The 24635-nt window shown below is 35.2% G+C and overlaps 1 protein-coding gene across 22 annotated transcripts in view; it reads right to left on the bottom strand.

Moving 5' to 3' along the window:
- The window catches only part of FUT8 (fucosyltransferase 8), a 342625-nt gene that overhangs the window by 162468 nt on the left and 155522 nt on the right, over positions 1-24635 (bottom strand). For all 22 annotated transcript variants that reach the window (XM_065548940.2, XM_065548937.2, XM_073997544.1 and 19 more), the window contains one exon: positions 17521-17950. In XM_065548940.2, coding sequence (XP_065405012.1) covers positions 17521-17723 — 203 coding nt within the window. In that variant the 5' untranslated portion in view covers positions 17724-17950. The remainder of the gene's footprint in view (positions 1-17520; positions 17951-24635) is intronic.

The following is a 24635-nucleotide window of genomic DNA, read 5'->3' as shown; positions in this document are numbered from 1 at the left end:
CTGCCACTGACTTGCAGAAAAATAAGTCTCTTAGCTTCTGCACATAACAAATGGTAAAATAGATAATATTTCTGAAGTGCTATTAAGTAAAACTGAGAATTAACATTACACTTTTGAAAATGTAAAATACCTCTGCCACGCCATAGCTTTTCAATACAGTTTTTAAAAAAGAACAAAAAGACTATGTTAAATCAAATTCACTCTATTTGAACAAGCAACAATAACAAGAAAAGCATAGTGTGCTATTTTACATTACATCTCCATGTATCCATTGTAATTCACAGGCTAGCTCTAATACATACATTGAAATCTATTTATATTTGTTCTCCTTCAGAAAGCTTTGCCTAGAATACTGATCTCCAAACTAAACAACCATTTTGTTTCATTATTTTATCTAAATCAGGGGTTTCCAATCTTTTGGCTTCCTGTGGCCACACTGGAAGAAGAAGAATTGTCTTAGGCCACACATAAAATACACTAACAATAGCTGATGAGTTTAAAAACAAATCGCAACAAAATCTCATTATGTTTAAGAAAGTTTACGAATTTGTGTTCAAAGCTTGCGAGCTGGACAAGCTTGAGCTAAATGAATTAAAAGACATCAATAAAACAATTTCAAAAACAAACAAAAGAAATCATACTAAAACACAAATTTGCCTAAAAGAAACGTAAGAAATAGCCCAGGGTAATTTTTTTCTAAAGAATTTGTAGCAGATGTGTGCCATCTATAAATCAAGTGATACTGAAATCAATATGCCACAATGGCTGTATTTCCTGCTATTATTTATCTTCAATTATCAAGAAGTTATTGAAGTCATCATCAGCTCAGTATAGTAGAATAAAGGAATAAAACATAAAGAATGTTTAATCAAGCCCCTCAGCTCAACTATTCATACATTATATTAAATAAAATACTTAATGAAAATTTACTTTGCCTATGTAGCATTTATATATGGGAGAAAAACATTCAAATACAAAGTTTAAATTTTTACAATTTAGTTATTTAAGATTTTAACATTTTTTTCATATGACACCTTTCTCCAAGAATGGTGTGTTCTTCCCTACAGGTCTGGGTAGTGATAATGAATAATTAAAATTTCTATATTCTAAATAAAGCTTGGGGTGGGCAATTATAATTCCCATATTTAGAAGCATCAAACAGTTTTAAAAATCATATTGTCTAGTTATGAGAGCAGAATCACGAGAAATAAAGCCCATTCTATCCTTCTATTTAACCTAGTATATATTTAACTATTCTGTTCCAATAAACACATTTGTTGAATGTGATCACCTACCCCAATTTACTTTTCTACAATTGTAAATCCTAGACCCAAAGAGGTTAAGTGATTTATTTCAGGGTGAGCAATCACTCTGAAGAATGTGTAAGTTTTCTAAATTACCTCATCCATTGTGTTAACTATTTTACATTAGAAAAAATGAAAACATATTCTCTAGTTCTATGAAAGTATGTAAAATCATGCATTTTGGATTATCAGCTACCATTATCAGCTAAAAATCTATTTATTGAGGACCTACTAATAAACAAAAATTATTCTGCATATTTTTAAATTTCATTTTAAACTTATTGCAAAATAGATATTATTGCCATTTTTAAAGTGAAGAAACTGAAGATCAAAAAGCCCCCTTACATGACTTTTTTAAGATCACTAAGTTAGTAAGTGGTCGACTTGGGATCCAAACCCAAATTTGAGAAGCCCAGGTCCTTCATTTCACTAGATTGTTCCTTTCTAAGCATACCAGATCAGATCTCCTCCACCTAAGAGCCACTTCAGCACTAAATGCAAGGTGCCTCTAGTAGGAAGAGACACAAAAACATTAGAATAATTGAACATATAATAAAAGCAAGAAGAAATAAGAGGTAAAATGTAAGCTTATAAAGATATATACAGTAAGACCAGGCACAATGGCTCACATCTGTAAACCCAGCACTTTGGAAGGCTGAGGCAAGAGGACTGCTTGAGCCCAAGAGTTCCAGACCACCCTGGGCAACATAGGGAGAGCTCATCTATACAAAAAAAAATTTTTTTTAATTAGCTGGGCATAGGCTTGGCACAGTGGCTCACGCCTGTAGTCCCAGCACTTTGGGAGGCCTAGGTGGACAGATCATGAGGTCAGGAGATAACGTGGTAAAACCCCATCTCTACTAAAAATACAAAAATTAGCTGGGTGTAGCGATGCATGCCTGTAATCCTAGCTACTTAGGAGGCTAAGGAAGGAGAATCACTTGAACCTGGGGCGTGGAGGTTGCAGTGAGCTGAGATCACGCCACTGCACTCTATCCTGGTGATAAAAGCTAGACTCCACCTCAAAAAAAAAAAAAAAAATAGCTGGGCATCATGGCGCAAACCTGTGTTCCCAGCTACTCGGGAGGCTGATGTAGGAGGATCGCTTGAGCCCAGCAGATTGAAGCTGCAGTGAGCCTTGATTGCACCACTACACTCCAGCCTTAGAAACAGAGCAAGACCCTGTCTCAAAAAAAAAAAAAAAAAAAAAAAAACAGAAACAAGCACAAAAGATGTATAGTAAAACAAGAGCCTAAGAATAATATCAATATTTGGACCTTTATTTCAGAGCATGTCCATATCAACATGTAACATGCCTAACAATTCAGAGACTACAAAAGACAAGACTTAATGATGAAAACATCCTGGTTCACACAAACCTTTCTTTTTCTATAAAAGGTAGGAGAGCAAACTATGTAGGTTTTGTGGCTACGAATGGCCTCTTACATGTTCTGCTTTGAATTTGTTTTTGATCCAACCATTTAAAAATGTAAAACCATTCTTAGCCTGGAAGCCATTAAGAAAGAAAGAAACAAACAAAAAAAACAGAGAAGGGTAGACTTGTCCCACTGGCCATACTTTGTCAACCCCTGTTAAAGCTAAGCAAACCAAAAAAAGCAGACAACTATCTGCAGCAAGTGAGCTATTATAAGGATCTGTAGTGAGGAGAAAGTCAAATTTAATTTACATTTGAATAGTTGTGATTATTTATATAAAAGCTATATTTACTTGTGGCTGTTAACTAATTCCATTTGTATTTTTATCTATATTTTGAAAACTGAATTATAAAGTATTCATCAAAAATATCTGCTTCTGGCTCATACCTGTAATCTTAGCACGTGGGGAGGCCAAGGTGGGCAGATCAATTGAAGCCAGGAGTTCGAGATCAGCCCGGCCAACATGGCAAACACCTGTCTCTATTAAAAATAGAAAAATTAGCCAGGCACAGCAGTGCGCACCTGTAATCCCAGCTACTCGAGAGGTCGAGGCAGGAGAATTGCTTGAACCCAGGAGGTGGAGGTTGCAGTGAGCAGAGAACATGCCGCTGCACTCCAGTCTGGGCAACAGAGCAAAAGTGTGGGGGAAAAAAAAAGAGGGAGGAAGGAAGGAAGGAAGCGAAGGAGGGAGGGAAGGAGGCAGGGAGCTTCTAAGTGAATAGAGATAATCAGCTTGTCATTAAATGAACAAAAGGTCAGACTATCCAAAAAGTACACTATTTGGATATCCTATCAAAATGGGATTTTCTGTACTCATAGCTATGAAATTAATGCCCATGTATGAAAGATTACATATGTACTGTATACATATAATTACAGGAAAAAGTCACACATAAATGAAATTAAAGGCAAGTTCAAAATAATCCGAGTACAATAATTTAAAGTCTTGCCATATGCGATCACTCTAAATCGGAAGGAGAGAGAGAGAAAAGGAAGGAAGAAAGGAGGGAGAGAGAGGAAAGGAACTTCACAACGAAGGTAAATGATTTTTAAGTAATGGTAAATTTCTTTACTACTTGCAAATTTATACCCTTGGACATAGCCATCCAGAGGCACTCCTAGACTATTATAAGCAGTAAAATAAAATAAAATAAAATAAAATAAAATAAAATAAAATAAAATACAGGAATGAAGAGAAAAAAGAATTAGCTTTATATGAATTAGAAAACATTTCATAGAAAAAAACACTGGCCTTTGGAATCCAGTAACCAAAGCCATCATCCAGAAAACGAGTATAAAATATTAATCTGGCAACATCTATGAAATAAATGAAGTATCCGTTCAGCAACCCTGCCTTCAAGCCACGCTTATGATTCCTCTTCAGAGGACATGTTTCACAGAATCTGCTCATTATTTGCCCCTTCAGTCTTTGTACTAGGAATCAAGGGAAGCAAGACATTGAGCCACAAACAATGAAGTTCACTGTGATTGAAATGTTTAGTCTGAAATCATGTGGTAACAATTAATAACCAGAATAGCATTCTTATTGCTATAAAAATGCTACCCACCTCAATTCTAGAACATTTTAAAACAGACAAGAAGCACCATTTAAAGCTTTTCATGTTTAATTGAAGATAAATTATTCTGCAATACCTAGAGTCAGACTCTTTCAGTTCTTACTGGTTTTAGCACTTACTATGTGGTGTGAGGCAAATCACTTAACTTCTAAATAAGATAATTTATGTAAAGTGTTGGTACACAATGAAAACTTTGATGCTATTACCGAGCACAATGAAACATGTTAAAAACACATGATCCCTGCTGTGGTGGTTGACTGTAGGATGCCCCCACTGATTTTTATCTTCTGGTGTTCGAGACCTTGGAAAATCCCCTCCCCAAGTATAAATGGGACCTGTGATTTGCTCTAATCAATAGAATATTGCAAAGATGATGGAATGCATCTTCCACGATTGTGTTTAAAAAGACTGAAACTTTATCTTGCTAGCAGATTCTCTTTCTTGCTGGTTTTGATGAAGCAAGCTATGGTGTGAGCTGCCCTCTGGAGAGGTCCACTTGGAAAGGAACTGAGGGCAGCCTCTGGCAGAGAGCAAAAAACTGAGGCTCTTAGTCCAAACGACACCAAGAAAGTGAATTCTGCCAACAACCATATGATTTTAGAACTGTATCCTTCTTCAATTGAGCCTTAAAATGAAACTGCAGACCCAGTCAACACCTTTTGTACCTTTGTGAGGGAACCCAAAGCAGAGATGCCACCTAAACTGTGCAAGAACTCCTAATCCACAGAAACTGTGTGATAGTAAGTTTGTGTTGTTTTATACCACTAGGTTGGTAATTTGTTGCACAGCAAAAGATAACTAATATACCATTTAACAGGCTAGATATAAACAATCAGATGCGTTTTATTCTCTAATAGTTCTAAAGAACCTCAAATAAATAATTAAAAGAATAAATGAATGAATCACTAAACCTGACTCCCTATTTTTCTTTTAGACATGGGGTCTCACTGTGTTGCCCAGGCTGGAGTACAGTGGCTATTCACAAACACGATCATTGGGTACAACAGCCTGGAACTCCTGGACTCAAGTGATCTTCCTGCCTGAGCTTCCCTAGCAGTTAGGACTACAGGCTTGTGCCACTGCATCCAACTTGGACTCCCTTTTTTATGCCACAGTTTATCCAGTGCTTTTTGCTAAGCTTTGCAATTTCCCTCCTATTGGTAATATTAATGGTTTATACTTTTTGATTTATAAAAAATGTTACTTTCTCTTCAAAATCATATAGCTATCTCCAGAAGTCTTCCACATGTATTATTTTCCAAATATTGAAAGTTTCCTTACTCTAATTTTCTTTTCTTGGTGGTGATTTTTATATTATATATGAATACATTAATATGAATGAGGAAAGTGATTATGACTCCTAATGAGAAGGCATGATCTTACCTTACATTCCACATAACCGGTTTCTACTGAACCATCTTTGTTGTGGGTAGGGAGTAGGCAAAGCTTGAAATGAAGGAGAAAAGAAATTTTTCTCGCCGGGCGCGGTGGCTCACGCCTGTAATCCCAGCACTTTGGGAGGCCGAGGTGGGCGGATCACGAGGTCAGGAGATCGAGACCATCCTGGCTAACACTGTGAAACCCCGTCTCTACTAAAAATACAAAAAATTAGCCGGGCATGGTGGCGGGCGCCTGTAGTCCCAGCTACTCGGGAGGCTGAGGCAGAAGAATGGTGTGAACCCGGGAGGCGGAGCTTGCAGTGTGCCGAGATCGGCCACTGCACTCCAGTCTGGGCAACAGAGCGAGACTCCGTCCCCAAAAAAAAAAAAGAAATTTTTCTCTACATGCTAGACTTCTAGCTGATACTATAAATAAGAATAAATTTCTACAGCCCTATCCCTCCCCACTGAGCCAACTCCAAATACCCAGACTTCCCTATTCATTATGACAAGATAACCTTTTACAAGACACTCCCCGATCCAAGTAACAGACAGTCCATTGGGACAGACAGGTTTTCAATGGTAAATGTGTATTCTGCTGTTGTTGAAAAGAGTATTCTGTAAATGTCAATTAGGTCAAGCTGATTAAAGAAAATGCTATACACATCAGCTATATCTTCACTGATTTTCTGCCTGCTTAATCTTTCAATTACTATAAGAGGGGTGCTGAAGTCTCTAGCTACAATAGTGAATTTATCTTTTCTCCTTGCCTCACATATTTTGCCTCAGGTATTTCACACTTTGTTGTTATGTGCATACATGTTAAGGACTATTATGTCCTCATTACTCCTTTATCACTACAGAATGACCCATCTTTATCACTGATAATTTTCCTTGCTAAGTTTGCTTAATGATAAATGGGGAAGAAAGGAATCTGGTAGAAAAAGAATGTACATTATAGCCTATGCTCTAGTCTACTGGACCCATATAAAAAACATGCAAAGGGTGTTAGGAAAAAAAGGATTGTTGCACATTTTCTGTGAAAAAGCAGTGACGTTTAGAGCCACCATACCAACACGATTAAGAATGTGGAATATGGAGCAAGAGAGCCTAGATTTGAACTCCAGATTCATCACTCACAGTTGTATACATTTCAGCAAGCTATTTGACTGTACTTCTCTGTCTGCATCTATAAAATGGGGATAATGTGAGTACTTACTCATAGGTCTGCGTTAGGGATTAAATGAGTTCATATCTATACAAAGCTTAGAATGTGACCTGCTACATAGTAACACATATTAACAGCTGTTGTTTTTGTTGTCTTGCTGTTCCTGCTTGCTGCTAATGTTACTGTTAGGACAATTGAGATGCTAAGAGTAAAAGAAGCTAACAGCTTTTCTTGCGTTGTTTCCCACTGCAATCCAACACCTAGTTGATGGGGTGCCACATGAGACCTTGAGAAAAGTGTCATAAAATTATGAGTTGCAACTCTCCTATGAATAGGATTATAAGCCATTCACTGTGCCTATACACTGGTAGGCCTAGCTTTACAAAAAACTTATAAAGACTATGGGCAAAGTGGATTGTTAAATCTTGAATCCAAATTCACTAAGTCTGCTATTTTATAAAGACTATTTTACCTTTTATCTTCTGTGTAAACCTAGATTTTCATATATTGAGTTTAAGTGGGGTTATACTTTTCAGTACACATGAAAAAGCAGGTAACAACGCTATATATCACAGTGTTCTAAATAGAACAACTGATATAATACTTTTGTTGCCTGAAAACTCTTTCCTTGGCATTTTTCCATGTAAACTTTACTTCCATGTAAATATGTGTGTGTGTGTCTGTGTGTGTGTGTGTATATATATTCAAGTCTTGGCTGTGAAGAAGAAAATTAAGACAACATAACAAATGATGATGAAAGTAGCATTATATTCTAAATGTGCTTTTATTCCACCAAAGTTCTGTCCCTAATAAAACCTAGTAATGACAATAGTATGTAAAAATACATGTGATCCTATGCTTCTCTACATATAACCAATTGCTATATTCATAGAACAGGTGTAGTGGTTGAAAAATGAGTTTTCCTACCATTCTTTTCCTACCAAGAATCTACCAAGAGATTCTTGCTGGCCCTGTACCTAAGAATATGTTGATGCTGTCCCCACACTTCCTTCTCTGCAAGTCCACAGTGTTTAGGGAAACTATGGATCATCTGAAGTGCATGGAGAAATTTTTACTTTGTGCCACCATTTTCTGGCAATCACTTCTATGTGCATGATTCCCAAAGGCATATTTCTCTCTCACCCTGGCTTTTTTCCTGAGTTCTAGACTCACTTTTCAACTTTCCTTTGGATAAGTTCAGCAAGCACATTAAGTTCAACCTATCTAAATCTCATCCTGGTCTTTCTCCTAACAGGTTCATTATATCAGTCATTGAAAAAGATTACTGACAGTTACTGGTTAAAAAGAAAAACTTCAGCCAAATTAAATTTAAAGGAGTTTAATTGAGCAATGAACGATTCACAAATCCTGCAGCACCCAGAATCACAGCAGATTCAGAGAGACTCCAGTGCAACCACATGGTAGAAGAAGATTTATAGACAAAAAAAGGGGAGTGATATACAGAAATCAGAAGTGAGGTAGAGAAACAACTGGATTGGTTACAGATCAGCATTTGCCTTACTTGAACACAGTTTGAACGCTCAGCAGTGTGTGAATGGTTGAAATATGGCTGCTGGGATTGGGAAAGACTCAGCTGTTGTTACAGGAGCATATTCCTAAATCAGGTCTACCTATTAAGTTAGGTTACAGTTTATCCAGTAGAACTCAAATATAGAAGTACAAAGTCCTTCTCGGACCGTATTTAATTCGCCTTAACATGACAAACTTCGAATCCACTTAAACTCTTCCTTTGCTTTACCACACAATTAAGATATATAATAGAAGGTTAAAAGGGAATCAAAGGAAGCATGAAAAACCAGGTCATTAAAAGGGCAAGAACCAGAAGGCTCAGATATCTGGGCACAGGAACGAATGGAAATCTTGTATGTCAGCAACAGTGGGATAAATGAACTCCACTTTTAATACAGGTAGAGTATATGTAGTTATAAGTAGAATACAATGGCAAATAACAATGGCAAATCCTATTCTCATACTCATTGTAATAATGACAATAAGCACTCTCCCCCACCCCCAGAAAAAAAAAAATTGCAAATATAATCCTTTTAAAGCATTAGAGAGCTGTGGAAGTGAGGGATTAAATTAACTAAAATTCCAGAGCAGGCTGAACTAGCTATGTTCTTACTTGGGAAGCATTTGCTGATTCTGGGTAGGGGTCACACAGAAGAGTGGTGTGAAAATTTGGAAACTGCAAGAGCAGTAAACACATAGCCAGTTTTCTCCATGATTGATCTGCTGGATTCTATAGCTCCAAGGCTAGACAGTAATTTTAACACAGAATGAAATTTCTCATAGTCTTATGATATTTACAAGACAAAGTCCTGCTTGAGGCCTACCTTAAACTCACAACTAGTTTTCTCTTCAATGTATTTCAAATTTAGATGCTGCATGGAGCAAGAGACCAAAGAGCAAAGCTCAAAACCTCTGAAGGGCAGAAGAAATGTCCTATACTTCAAATCTCAAGAGAAATCTACCAAATTGTCAATAAAAAGTCTAGAGAATTATACCTGAGGAACAAGGAAGAAACAAAGTGGGCTAGGTTTTACTAAAACTACAACATAGCCATGTTCAGTCACTGACTGTACTGGATTGAAATATTAAGCCCACTCTCCAACAGAGAGAAAAGCCTCTGTAGCCTCCACAGTGCCATTATACACAACATATAAAATTTAAAATTACAAGACATGCAAAGAGGCAGAAAATTTGACTAATAATCAAAATAAGTATCAAAAGAAATCAACCAAATGGTGATCCATGAAACTGAAATTAGCAGAAAATATAACAGTTATATTAGAATAACTATTTTAAGAAATTAAAGGAAACATGGACAAGAAAGATGAAAAATTGAGAATTCCAAAGAAATGTGAAATTATCAAAAAGAATCAAGTGAATATTCTAGAATCAAAATATATAAAAAATTGCTAACTGTGTGTGTTTAACAGCACAATAAACAAAACAGAAGATAGGGGATATAAGTTGGAAGCCATTTCAATAGAAAAAATACAAAATAAAGTGCAAAGAGAAATTAGATTATGAAAGACGCATAAAGGCATGTGAGATACCATAAAAAATAAATTTAATAATACATATAATTGGAATTCCATAAGGAAAAAATAGAAAACAATGGCTTCAGAAGCAGTATTTGAAGAACTAATAACTGAGGGTTTTCCAAAACTGATAAAATACATCAACTCCCAGATTTAAGCAGCTCAGTGAACTTCGAGCTGAATAAAAACAAATAAAGCCATATCTAGGCACTCATAGTCAACTGCTTAACACCAAAGGCAAAAAAAAAAAAAAAAAAAGTAAACACAGTCAAAGAGAAAGATACACTTCTTAAAATTGCAGACTTCTCAGAGATGTGAAAGGCAGAAATCAATGAAATGACATACTTAAAATGCTTTTAAAAATAATTGCTAAACTAAATTCTACACTCAATAGAAATATCTAACAAAATGAAAGTTAAAGTTTTTAAAAGAAGAGAATCTGAATTTATTGCTATCAAACCTGCACTATAAATACTATAGGATATTATTAAGGCTGAAGAAAATGATTCAACATTAAAGAACTGAATAACAGGAAGGAATAAAGAACACTAGAAAGGATAAATACGTGACCAATTATAAAAATATGAATATTTATAAAAATTAATAAATCTGAATAACTTAATCAACCTAACTTAAATGACATATATACTAGATCAGACTCAGCAACAAGAGAATACATGTTTCTTAAGCATTCAACAACGTAAGTCATTTGCTGAGCCATTAAATAAATTTCAAAGAACTGAAATACAGAATATATTCTATCTGGTTGAAGAACAAACTAGAAATCAAAATTTGAAAGATAAACAGAATAGCCCAATTTGGAAATTAAGTAACAACTACTAAATAACCTATGGGTCATAGAAAAAAAAAATCACGATACAAATTTTAAAATATTTAAATTAATGACAAAAATAGAACATCATCAAAACTTAAGGAATACAACTCAAAGCTGTGCTTAGAGAAACTTAAAGCTTTCCAGGACATAAAAGAAAATAAAATAGAAAACAGATATACAATAAAGAAAAAAAAAAGCACAGAGGTTGGTTCTTTGAAAAAGCAAATTAAATTGATAAACTGTTAGCAAGATAAAAGGAGAAAACACAACCAATATTAAGAATGAAAAAGGAGACATTACTATAGATATACGAGTATGGAGAAGAAAATAAAATGGCACTAAGAACAATTTTATGCTAGAACATTTGAACATGTTGATAAAAAGAACACATGCTTTGAAAAACACATCTCACCAAAATTGACATAAGAAAAAAAATAGAAAAGCTGAACAGTCCAATTTCTATTAAAGACATGAAATCCAGAATCTAAAACCTTCCCATATGTTCTCCTTCTTTGCCACCACCCTTCCCCACAAAAAGACTCCAGGCCCAGATAACTTCACTGGTAGAATTATAATATTTAAAAGAGAATGAATATCAATTTTACATAAACTTTTCCAGAGAACAGAATTGGCCTGCATAATATTGATAACCTGGAAAGACATCACAAGAAGGAAAAATTATAAATAAATATCTCATTAATATAGAAAAAATCCAAAACAAAATGTTAGCAAATTTAATCCAGTAAATATTAAAAAGTTACAAGAAATTCCAGGGAAAGAATATCTGCTTTATCAGCCCGATCAGGATAGGAATGTTGTTCCCACTGAAATGTTCTCAGGGAAGGAGTATCTTTCATTATATGTTAAAAATAAGATATTCTTGATAACATGAGGAATAATGGATACAAGATTGAAAAAGAAAAAGGCAGATATAATGAAAGGTTTTAATTAGATAGCAGGTGCTGTACACATTCCAATCCATCTCACTTGCTTTAAGAATATATGTATACTTCTTATACGAGAGACTAGCAGTTATAGAGAAGAGGGTCTAGAGCAAAATCTTCCAACCAACCAACCAACTAGAACGAAGGCAGCCCACTTTTTAATACAATGTTCCCAAACAACAGTAAAACATGACCTGTGAAGAACCACTTCAGTTTCCTTCCTACCCAACTCAGTATACTTCTGTTGCCTGGGACAAATTTTTCCACCAGAAGATTTATGCTTTGTCGGTAATCCATATTGGTAGATGATACACAGCTCAGAAAAATAGGTAATCAGAAACTAATCACGCATTCTTTGTGGTTTTTAAATTTACAGTTTTACAACTAGCATCTAAATTCCAGAAGAAATCTCTTCTCCTTTCCTAGACCAAACAAACAAAAAAAACTTTATTAATCGGTCAAAAGGCCAAAAGCCACATTTGAATTTTTTTAAGTTCTGTTCTCAAAAATAAATGTCCCTAGAATAACAAGATTAGGTTAAAAGGAAAGTTGTCAATTAATCACATTTTAGATTTTACAACTCCATGAGATTGACACCCAACCAGGTTGAGGTTCACTGCTCAAGGGGGTTTCTGCAGAAACCAACAATTTTCTGGGTGTTTTCTGGTAAATTTCAACTCTGGGAAGCAATGTGGCTGGTTCAAATCCCAAGGAGCAAAAATTCTGTGAGCAAATAGCTATTTCACATTACTAAACGTTGAAACAAAACAAACATGAAGCATAAAAGGACTGAGAAAGTGATAATTTCTAAATTTTTTAAAGGCCCACTACATGTGTCCTAACATGGTATCAATGAACAAGAAAGAAAGAGATGTCTGGGAAAATCTAAATACAAGCATGTTGAAAACCTAAGCATCAAAGTCAACAGATTCAATCATTAATTTCAGTATAAGTTTACATTACCTCTTATCTAGATTAATACTTTAAGAGTTTCCCAAGAAATATCTTAACTCCAGTCTGGCACATGCACCAAATCCACCTGAAAATCTAAATCTTCCTCAACCATTTTTACTGTGTCATTCCTCTGCTGAAAAACAACTATGGTTCTCTATTATCTATCAATCGGGTCTATACATAACTCTTGCTATATAAGCCCACCATGATTTGACCTAATCCAATTACGCATTCTTTGTAGTTTCATCAACTAAGATGCGGTATCTATTTCTTCCACTTTTGAATATGGGTAGGCCTCTTGACTTGCAATGAAGAGAATGTGACAGAATTGACACTGTATTACTTCTGATGCTCAGTCTCATGAGGCCATGCAATTTCTGCTGTTTTCCTCTTAGAACACTACCATGTAAGAAATCTGGGCTATCCTTCCAGAAAAGAAATATGGAAGCGAGCCAGTTAATGGTCAACCTAATTGCCAAATATGTAAGTGAGATCATCTTGGACTGCCCAACCACAACCAAGCCACCAGATGACTGCAGCCACACGAGTGACCCTGTTTATAATTAGAAAAAAAGCCTAGCTGAAGTTAACCCAAATTGTAAAAATCAAGGGCAAATAAATGACTGTTTTATGCCACTATGTTTTTTTTATTATATTATGCCATATTTCATATTACTAATAAATATAATTTTGTGTTTATATATTTTTTAAAAATGATTTTTTCAAAGAACTTATTAAAAGAAAACAGTTCCATTATTTAAAATAGGCAACAGATTCTTTGGGGAAATGAATAAATACTTCACCAAAGTTGACATATGAATGGCAAATAAACACATTAAAAAATGGCCAGTATAATTCATTACAGAAATACAAATTGAAACCTCAATGAGATAGTATTACATATCTATTTTAATGGCTAAAATAAAAATAACTGACAATTGCAAATGCTGGGTAGGAGGAGAGCAAGTAGAACTCTCAGGAATTTCTGGTAAGAATTTCAAAATGGTACAGGTACTCTCGAAAAACAACTGAGCTGCTTCGTATAAAGTTAAATATGCAGTTAACATATGACCAGCAGTTCCACGCCTAATGGGAGTGCCCAAGAGAAATAAAACTATGGTCATACAAAAGTTTATGGAACAAAGGTTAATAGTGACTTTGTTCACAACTGCCCCAAAATGGAAATAACCTCACATTCTTGAATTGGTAAATGGATCAAAAACAAAAAAAAAGTGATAGATCGTGCTATGATTTGGATGTGGTTTGTCCTCAACAAAACTCACGTTGAAATTTGATCCCCAACATGGCAGTGTTGGGAGGTGGGACCTAGTGGGAGGTATCTGGGTTATGGAGCTAGATCCCTCATGAATAAATTAATGCTCCTCCTTCAGAGATGACTGAGTTCTCCTTCTCATGGGAATGGAATAGTTACCAAAAGAGCAGGTTGTTTAAAAAAGTCTGGCTTCCTCAGTTTCTGTCTTGCTTCCTCTCTTATCATGTGATCTCTTTATACATGCTTACTCTCCTTCCACTTCCTACCATGAATTGAAGCTGCCTGAGGCCCTCATCAGATGCAGCTGTTCAATCTTAGACTTTTCAGCCACCAGAAGCATGAGCCAAATAACTTCTTTCTCTATGAACTATCCAGGGTCGGGTATTCTGTGATAGCAACGCTAAATGGGCTAAGACACATCGATATAATGGAATACTACTCAACATTTAAAAAGAATAAAAATACTACTCAGCAATAAAAAAGAATGAGCTACTAATACAGACAATAATATTGATGAATCTCAGAAACATTATGGTAAGTGAAAAAAGACTCAAAAGGCTACATGCTACGTAATTCAATTTATATGACATTCTGAAACAGTAAAAAAGTGTCACAGAAAGCAGATCAGGAAGTGCCAGGGACAGGAGGTGGGGACAGAATTTGATCATAAGAGGGAACAACAGAATTCTAGAGGGAGGTAAAATTCATCTATAATTTTTGTGGTGGTTACGTGACTAAGTATTTGCCAAAACTCACAGACATCTATGATAAAGTGAGTGAATTTTACGTACGGACATTACTCATCAATAGATCAGATTTACACTGCAACCTCCTATATATTGTGCTTGTACATTTGCATCCCTCTGAGATATATTTAAATTATTTTCCTAAATTTCTAACACTATCAACAAAATCCAGAAAATTCTACTGAAAGATTTGTTAATTGCTTTTCAAATTATTGTCTTGAATCTACAAAAATCTAAAAAATTGTAGTTCCAAGCTTCTGTGTTGCTTTGCAACTCCAATCCATATGCCTTATGGCAAAGAAATGACCTAGTTATAAACATCTGAACTAATCCTTTGTAGTCTGACTACACATTTTCTCAGAAGAAAAAGACATAACAAATTAAGTACAAAATATTAACTTAATTACTACAAGGGGAAAAAAAATTCCAACGCTAGTAGCACCTCCATTTCTCTTCCTTTCATGCCAGAGGGCCCTAAAACGACATCCCTTTGGAAGAAACACAAACGGCCCCAGCAGTGAAGTCAGTGAAAGGGCACAAGAAGGCTTTCTTCCCTAATGAGGGAAAATAACTATAAACTATTTTCCTGAAATTATATTCCCTTATATAAACACGAGCTCATTGGCTTAGTCTGTTTTCAGACTGTAATTACATGGTAATACCATATGACTTAGGTGATTCAGCTCTTAGAAGTAGTCTCTACATTTAAATGTAGTAGTTAAGAAATTAATTTCAACATATAAAAATATAAAGAAAGTGACTTAATAGACCTAAAGATTATTTTGCAGAAAGAAAAACCCATACTAAAGGCAAGCTTTCCCTTCATGCAACAAAAACAAGACATTTGGCAGTCAGAAATAAACAAACTGAAATATCAGTATTGATGATGGAACCACAAGAAAAGTGAGCAATTATTTATGAGCCTAAATTGTTAAGGGGAAAAATATTTTTAGGAGCAAAATTCCCATGATATAGAAGGAGATTTTACTACAATCAAAGCAAACCCCCAAATCAACTAGAATAGTAGCTATTCTTGGTGATCTCATACGTCTCATACTAAGACGTTTAGGTCACTGATTTCTCTGCTTTCTGCTCAGGAAGGCAATACAGTTATCCAGAGTTTAGGTTTTGGAGTCATACTACTAGGATTCAAAGTAGGCTGTACCACTTGTGAAAAGTGTGACCTTCAGCAAATTAAATTACTTAACATCTCTATAATTCTTAATCTGTAAAACGGTTACAAAAATGGTACTAACATCTCAGAAAGACAGTGTGAAATTCAATGAGATGATCCATGCAAAGTCCTTGGCACAGTACCTGGCATGTAATAAATGACAGCTATTATTACTAACCCCTAAATTATCAATCTTTAGAATGAATAAGACTCTACTGAAAGATCACCTTTCTCTATGATGTTCCCTGAGTACCCCAAGTAGGAAAGAAAATAATAGACAAATTCAAGAAGTTCTATCCACTTTCTAATCCCTGACCACTTGCTATCTTCTTGAATGGTACTACTACAACAAATGACAAGAATAATGTTTCATTCATTTTTGTCTTAACACCTAGCACTGCCTTTCAAAGGACATAAAAGGACCCAAATAATGTTATGGTGAAGAAAAAGTTATGACTCTAGACAAAGGGAAAAATCCGAGTTCTGAACAAAGAGTGAAGGGCAGTGAGAGTAGAAAATGAGAGGACGATGGGTATCCTCTCTATAGCATCAAGGGTAATTTAACACTGCCAACTACATTCTTCCCTCACAGAATGTTCCTCAGTTTCCGTAACAGCTCTCTCCCTCTATTCTTCCCCAACTATTCTAAAAGCTTTCTGCACAACTGGATGTTTCCACTTTCTACTCTTTAATTTATGTGTTCTCAAAGAGAAATGAAATTCAGCTCTTTTTCTCTATACCACTTCCCTTAGCGTTAATTACCACCTCTGAAGTAATGACTCTCAAATCTTCATTTCTAGCTTGTCTAGTTTGAGAGAGCAAGTACTACATGATCATCTTTGCATATAAGATATTAGGTAATGTTTTACCTCAATAACTTTGCAAAAAAATTCAGAGATCGCCTATGTAATATTATGTTTACTTGCTCCCTGAAAATATATAGGAGACTTTGGTTTTCCAAACAGTTGATGCCTTCTAATAGATATATGTCACATTTTTTACAGACTAGAAATAGCAATGATAATCATTCTCCGCATTCCAGATCCAGTTGTTTAACGATAAACTTTTGTGTCTACATTTTAATAAGTTATAGTTAGACTAACTCAGCCTCCCAGTTATTAGAATATCTTTGTTACAGTTCATATAAAATTTTTACTATACACTAGTTTAAATCATAGTTTGGATTTAATACATCAATTTTTTAATATGTAACTGTAAATGAAATATAAGTACATAAATTAAATGGCATAGTTTTTCTACATTAAAATTGATATGCAAAATAATGATGCCACTGTGGAGAAATTATCTTGGGGTGTTCCTGGGCCACACTGGAAGAAAAATTGTCTTGGGCCACATATAAAGCACACTAACACTAATGATAGCTGATGAGCTTAAAAATAAAATTTAAAAATTTCAGAATGTTTTAAGAAAGTTTATAAGTTTGTGTTGGGCCTCATTCAAAGCTGTCCTGGGCCACCTGTGGCCCATGGGCTGTGGGTTGCACAAACTTGCTCTGTATTAAATATACAGAGATAGAAAACTGTCTTTTGGCAAAGACAGCAGGTTATAAAAATAATTAACTATTTTTCCTAGCGGAATGAAGCCCTACACCTAAAAACAAAGTACAATATTTCATCATTCTTCCTTCAGTATTTTAGGACCTACCGGAGAGATTCGGCCATTCTCCTCAAGTCTTCATTCTGCTGTTTTAAGCGTTCAAGCTTTGCCAGAATCTTGGACAGTTCTCGGCTAGAGTGATCAGGATGGTCATTATCTCGTACCAAGTGACCACCTATATAAAATAGCAAGGTCCCCCAGGCAAAAAGAATGAGCATAATCCAACGCCAGGAACCAGTCCATGGCCGCATTTTCAGATTTTCAACTCACTTCCCTGGAGTCCTGGAGCTCAAAGAATTGAAAACATTGTAACTCTGTTTCTAGTTAGTGCACAGATGAATAGACTTCTGTTGTTTCAACACATGATGCTTCAGACAAATTATTCTCTCTGGTAGTCCTGTGGTGAATCTTTCAAAGAGATCCTTCTGGTGATATGTGTAGGAAGCTTTATTGTCCTGTACTTCATGGACTCTACATGCTGTGGAAAGAGTAAGAAATGTATTTAAGTTATTTAAGATATATAAAACAGCATATGCTGAGATTCTTGGAGTTAAAGGAAACACATTGGTGTTGACTGGCCAACAAGCTGGAAGATAACCTAACTGCCTAATAACAAGTAAAGGGTAAAAGCTTTAAATCTGTTAATCTGTATATTAAATCAGCCATGTACATTAGTGCTCTACCAGATAACAGACTAATTAGCTCTAAGCCTGAAAGTCCTCAAAGTGCCATCATCACTTTCTTTTCCTTCTTACATAATTATACAATAGCTTATATACGAAGACTTAAAAATTGTATCTTTGAACAATCAATCAAAAACAAAATATACTCAACCACGTATTTTGGGCTAGTATATTCATTATCTCAAGAAAAAACATGTTCCCTGTATGAGTGATTTCATTTCTACCAGTTCTCAACTCCACTCTCCTCCCTCATTGTTCAGCTGCCATCATACCACTTAACTCTGCAGGTGACAGGCAAACTGTCACTTTTAGGATGAATTCTAAAACTGACATGCATATTAGCCAAGTAAAGGTTATCATAGCCATTAACCAGCTGGCAGTCATTCCAAATATCAGAAGCAAAGGTTCAAATGAACCAGGCTAGACTACTGCTTCTTCAAATTTATTAAAAATACCAACAATTACAACAAACATCTAGTACCAGTTATATCCTAGTTACTGTGCATCTTAAACTACAAATGCACATTCTTTTCCAGGCTTGGTTACAGGTATCATTTGTCATTTCTCCATCATTAGGCTTAAAATTCCCTTGGAAACCAAACTATTTTCTCCCCAAAGAGAGAATCTGTAGGCAAAAATATAATTTAAAACCTTTTGACAGGCCAGCCGCCGTGGCTGACATCTGTAATCCCTGCACTTTGGAAAGAGTCAAGGCAGGAGGATTGCTTGGACCCAGAGTTCGAGACCAACCTGGCAAGATGGTGAAACCCCATCTCTATAAAAATTTTTAATTTTAAAAATGTTTTGATAATTTTAAAGCTATAGAAGAGAAATTATATGTCTAGACAGAGTTCCATATAAAAAAGGAAGATAGAAAAAACAAGAAATAGTTTCTGTATACAAGACTGAATGTGAGGGCACTTGACCACCAATTAGTGGTAAAAAGATTAGCAGAAAACATGGAGAAGAGGCTTCAAAAATCAGAGCACAGGGCCACTATTTTTCCACTTTTGCACCTTAAATCTCAATTGTTTTTAAAACACCAAATATTCAAAGAGAAGAAAATCTCTTCAAATGGTTGTCCTAGAAACACTCTACTTCCTTCCCATTTACTCCCACACCATTTACCTTAATGTTACTGATTTACAATGGCAAAAACATACAATGAAAAAGATTGTACTTGCTGAGAACTGTTTGAAAACCAAATTAAAAAGGAATAATCTAAGTAAAAAGTTGTCTGTTGTTTTAATAACTATTCTTAAATCTATCAAAAACACTCTTTTTATTGACTCCATTGTTCATCCCATTCCTTTCTTAAAACTCTCAAATCCCCACTCCTCTAAACTCAGGTATCCCCTACTTTTCATCTTATGTAAAAAAAAACACAGATATCCAGGGCTCTGTGACTTAAAAACCAAATAAAAAAAAAACTCATTCCGATGGCATACGAAATTGATTCAATTCAGTAAGTCTGCCAAAAAATGTAAGTATTAATATTTCAATTAATAATTTTGTGACAACATATGCAACACTGTAAAATGTTACTATACTTATGTGCTGAAACTATACTATATCCTAGTTAATTCCAAGCTATTAAGATATGCAGTTGTCCCTCTGCACCCTTCACAGACACCAAAATCCACAGACGTTTGGGATTCTTACATAAAATGGCATAGTATTTACATATAACCTACACACATCCTCCCAAACACATTAAATCATCTCTAGATTACTTATAACACTTAATACAATTGAAATGCTATGTAGATAGCTGATTTTGGGGGTTTTTTTGGGCAAATATTTTGATCTGTAGCTGGCTGAATCAATAATACTAAAACTGCAGCTACAGAGGGTAAACTGTGTATCAGATATTAAAATTTTTTTCTTTCCCTTCACTGTAAAAGTAACACAGAAAACAGACAACTGTGATAAACAACCAAAGCAAAGGTAGCTTTCTTAAAAAGAGTAATTTAAACAATAAAAAGACATGCTGAAACATTTTCCTTGGGATTACAATAAAAATTGTAATATTTAAAGCCAGCATAACTTGAACAGTAACAAAAGTTTACAGAAACAAATTTTGAAAAACAAAATTTGTATAACAAAAAATACTTTCCATTTTTTATAAACCATTACCATTCCTTTCTTAAAACTCTCAAATCCCCACTCCTCTAAACTCAGGTATCCCCTACTTTTCATCTTATGTAAAAAAAAAACACAGATATCCAGGGCTCTGTGACTTAAAAACCAAATAAAAAATAAATTCATTCTGATGGCATAAGAAATTGATTCAATTCAGTAAGTCAGCCAAAAAATGTAAGTATTAATATTTCAATTAATAATTTTGTGACAACATATGCAACACTGTAAAATGTTACTATACTTATGTGCTGAAACTATACTATATCCTAGTTAATTCCAAGCTATTTTATAAACCATTTTATAAACCATTAATTTATAAGGCATTAAATTACTATATTATACATCAATATTGATAATACTTGAGTTGTAAAAAGCAATACATTATTATAGGAGCAAAATATGGTCATTTTCTAAATTAATAGCATCATTTGAACTATGTTTTTGGAGAGACTGTTTCCCATGATTTTTTTTTGTATTTGCCAGTATTTTTTAAATCCCCGGTTTTGGGGTCAACAAAACCAAGTTAAGCTGAAAAACAAGTAGTTTTCTATGCAATTTTCCTCTGTAAGGTTTAAAAGAACAAGGTTTAAAAGAACAAGTACAGAATTTTTTCCCTATCTACTAACTACAATGCTTACTTACTTATGGTTACTTACTTATGGTTACTGTTTATTGTCTGAACCATGCTTGCTAAAATATAAATGCCATAATTTTTGTTCATTGTGTTCACTGATGTATCCCAGGCACTAAGAACGGTATTTGACACTTAGTTGGCACTAATGAATACAGCTTAAACTGCATTTATGCCCTACTTAAGACGGTAAATGGCAATGCAGAAAGTGAGAGAATGCTATTATACGGAAATGGTTCAAAAATAAGGTCATTAATAAACTTCCATATTTATTATCGTCAGCATATATCTTATAAAGACATTCCTTGGTTGATTAAATTTAATTGGCCTAAAAGACCAAAAGAGTCCTTTTTTTTTTTTGAATCTCGCTCTGTCTCCAGGCTGGAGTGCAGTGGCACAATCTTGGGTCACTGCAACCTCCACCTCCAGGGTTCAAGAGATTCTCCTGTCTCAGCCTCCTGAGTAGCTGGGATTACAGGTGTCTGCCGTGGTGCCTGGCTCATTTCTTATATATTTAGTAAAGATGGAATGTCACCATTTTGTCAGGCTGGTCTCAAACTCCTGACCTCAGGTGATCCGCCTGCCTCAGCCTCCCAAAGTGTAGGGATTAAAGGTATGAGCCACCACATCCAGCCAAAAGAGTCTTATGGTTTGCCTTTTAACCATGAAAAACTAATGTATCTTATTTTCTTCATTTAGAAGACTCACTTTGCAAAGACAACGATATGACTGAAGAAAGTATGTACAGCCTTTGATATGAAAGCCAATCAACTTACTTGTGAAAGTATTAGTAAAAATAGTTCAAATTAGTAAAAAAATTTAAAAATTAATTACATATATCAGCTAATTTCTGACTAAAATTTATATAGCAGTGTTGAGATTTGTTCTCAGAGTGGGCTTTCTCTTCAAGAATTTATAAATTTATTACTACTAAAGACTCACATAGTACTCTTCTTCTGCAAAATACCAAATGAACTGAACTGTGCCAGGATTCTTTTTGCAAATTTATTTAATTAGTGATATCACCTTTTTTTTTTTTTTTTTTTTTTTAAGAGAAAAGTTGGCTGGGCACAGTGGCTCACGCCTGTAATCCCAGCACTTCGGGAGGCTGAGGCGGGTGGATCACAAGGTCAGGAGTTCAAGACCAACCTGGCCATGATGGTGAAACCCTATCTCTACTAAAAATACAAAAATTAGCCAGGCATGGTGGTGGGTGCCTGTAATCCCAACTACTCGGGAGGCTGAGGCAGAGAACTGCTTGAACCTGGGAGGCAGAGGTTGCAGTGAGCAGAGATCGCAACACCACACTCCACCCTGGGCGACAGAGCCAGGCTCTGTCTCAAAAAAAAAAAAAAAAAAGAGAGAGGGAGACAAAATCTCGGCATGTTGCCTACGCTACATTGATACCACTTTTTTAAGGTACTAAGGTATTTAAATGTTTCATTTCTTTTGGTATTTACAGAGATTCTTTGGATAATATTTGTTTAATGTCTCTGGAACAATAAATATATTTGATTTTTCAAAGTACTTTTTCTGAATCTGGAAGCTAGAGTGTAATATCAGTAAGATAAGGAGACTTAATAGAGTTGCTATGAGCCTTAAATAAGGTTAACATTATATAAAGCACTTATAATGCTTGGCACATAAGAAGTGCTCCAAAAAAAGTAATTTTATTTTAATGCTGACAAGACATAGAAATTAAAAGTATGGGTGCTAGAATCAGCAGTGTCTAGACTGGAGTCTCAGTTCTGCTACATCACAGCTAGGTAACCTCACTGAACAATCTGTAAACTGGAGAAAATAAATACCACCTCTCCTAGAGAATACTGGAAAAGGCTTAAATAAAATAATCAACAGGGAAGCACCTCAGCACATGATGCAGCAAATTGTTATGTGGTATATATTGATGTTGTTACATTATTTTACAGACCCATTTATGATTATTTATATAATTAATATGCCACATGCTGTTGTAGGCAGCTTCTGAAATGGCTGCCAACTATCTCTGTGTCCACTATTCATGTCCTTGTATCATCTCCTCCTCTGGAGTGTTGGCTGGACCTAGTGACTTGTTTCTTACATAGAATACGGTAAAAGTGACAGAATTTCACTTCCAAGATAAGGTTACAAAAGACTGGAGCTTCTGTGTCTTGCTCACATTGTCCCTGCTTGCTTATTATGAGGATACAAGCTACCATACTGTGAGCCATCATGCAGAGAGGCCCATGTGGAAAGGAACTGAGGGCAGCCCTTAGACAACAGTCAACAAAGATTTAAAGTGCTCAGTCCTAAGACCACAAGCACCTCACAAGGTTGTTGAATCCCGCCAATGACCATGTGAATGTGAGCAAGCTTAGAAATGCACCCTCACCAGTCAAGCCTCAACACAGCTGTAGCTTTGGTCCACATCTTGAATGCAGGCTTTTTAAAGACTCTCACCTAGGAGATGGAGCTTAGCCAGAGGATCCAGCTAAACCATCCCTAAATTCTGACCAACAGATAATAAATTGTTGCTTTAAGCCACTGAGTCTAAAGGTAATTTGTTATGTAGCAATAAATAATTAATACATATGTCTACCTTCACTAGAAGGTTAAAAGCCTGATCTTCGCTTCATGTGTTATTTTCCATCTCTAGCAAGTTGTAGAACACCTTGGGCACAGAAGAGGCATTCAAGATGCAGGACAGAACTGAATCTTAATCACGTTTCCTTATGTATTCTACTAATACCTCTTATACATATCATAAAACAAAATTCAATTTACAGCAAATAAGAGATTTAACAGATACAATTACAATTATTGGTTTATACTAATACCAGAGGTAAAAAAGGATATTTATTAATAGCTGCTAAACAGAGTTCCATCTCCAACCATGAAAGAATAACTACTACTAGATTAGCCTCATATATAAACTAGAAAACTTTAAAAAACATATTTAGAAAAACTGTTTTCAGATATTGGGCAAAGGTCAAAGAAGACTGATGTCTGAGAGAAAGTTAACAATAAAAGTAAGTCCTATAATCACTTCACCCTTCTGCCTAGAAGCATTTGCTGAACACCAGCACAGAAAGAAAGAACCCAAACAAATCACAGCCATCTTCCTCAGGTGAGAAGACAAAGACCAAAGTGCAGGGAATTTAAGGTAGGTGGAATTTGCAGGTCATTATACTAAAGAGGAGGTAGATACTCAGAAGGAAAGCTCCAAATTTTGCATAGGAGATCCTTTGAGTCTTTGGCAGGAAACTAAGTTATAGTAAGAATTCAGAGAGCTTCCAAAGGACAATTATCAGAAAGAGAAAAATTAAATACTGGGTAGCTAAAAGCTTAACACACCTCAAAGATTAGGCAAAGTTGGGAGACCTATGAGTTCCAACCAGGTACAATAAAAATACCACAGAGAAAACCTGCAGCATTCAGTAAAAATCCAAGAAATAGAACACCTTAGAAATGAGAATTAAGCAAGCAGGAATCAAGATAAATATCTTAGGCTATGCGAGGCATATACTGTCTCTGTCACAGATACTTCTTATTTTTGTTTCTTTATAACCTTTTAAAAATGTAAAATCCATTCTTAGCTCATGGACTATACAAAAACGGGCTGTGGACCAGATATGGCTCATAAACCAAAGTCTACTGACTCCAGTTATAGAATAAAAGCTATGCCAACAAGAGCCCTAACAAAGCTTAAAAACAAGCTACAAAAGGAT

The sequence above is a fragment of the Macaca fascicularis genome, chromosome 7 (assembly GCF_037993035.2).
Source record: "Macaca fascicularis isolate 582-1 chromosome 7, T2T-MFA8v1.1".
NCBI lineage: Eukaryota > Metazoa > Chordata > Mammalia > Primates > Cercopithecidae > Macaca > Macaca fascicularis.
The sequence above is the reverse complement of the archived record's forward strand: the minus strand, read 5'-3'. Positions and strand labels throughout refer to the sequence as shown.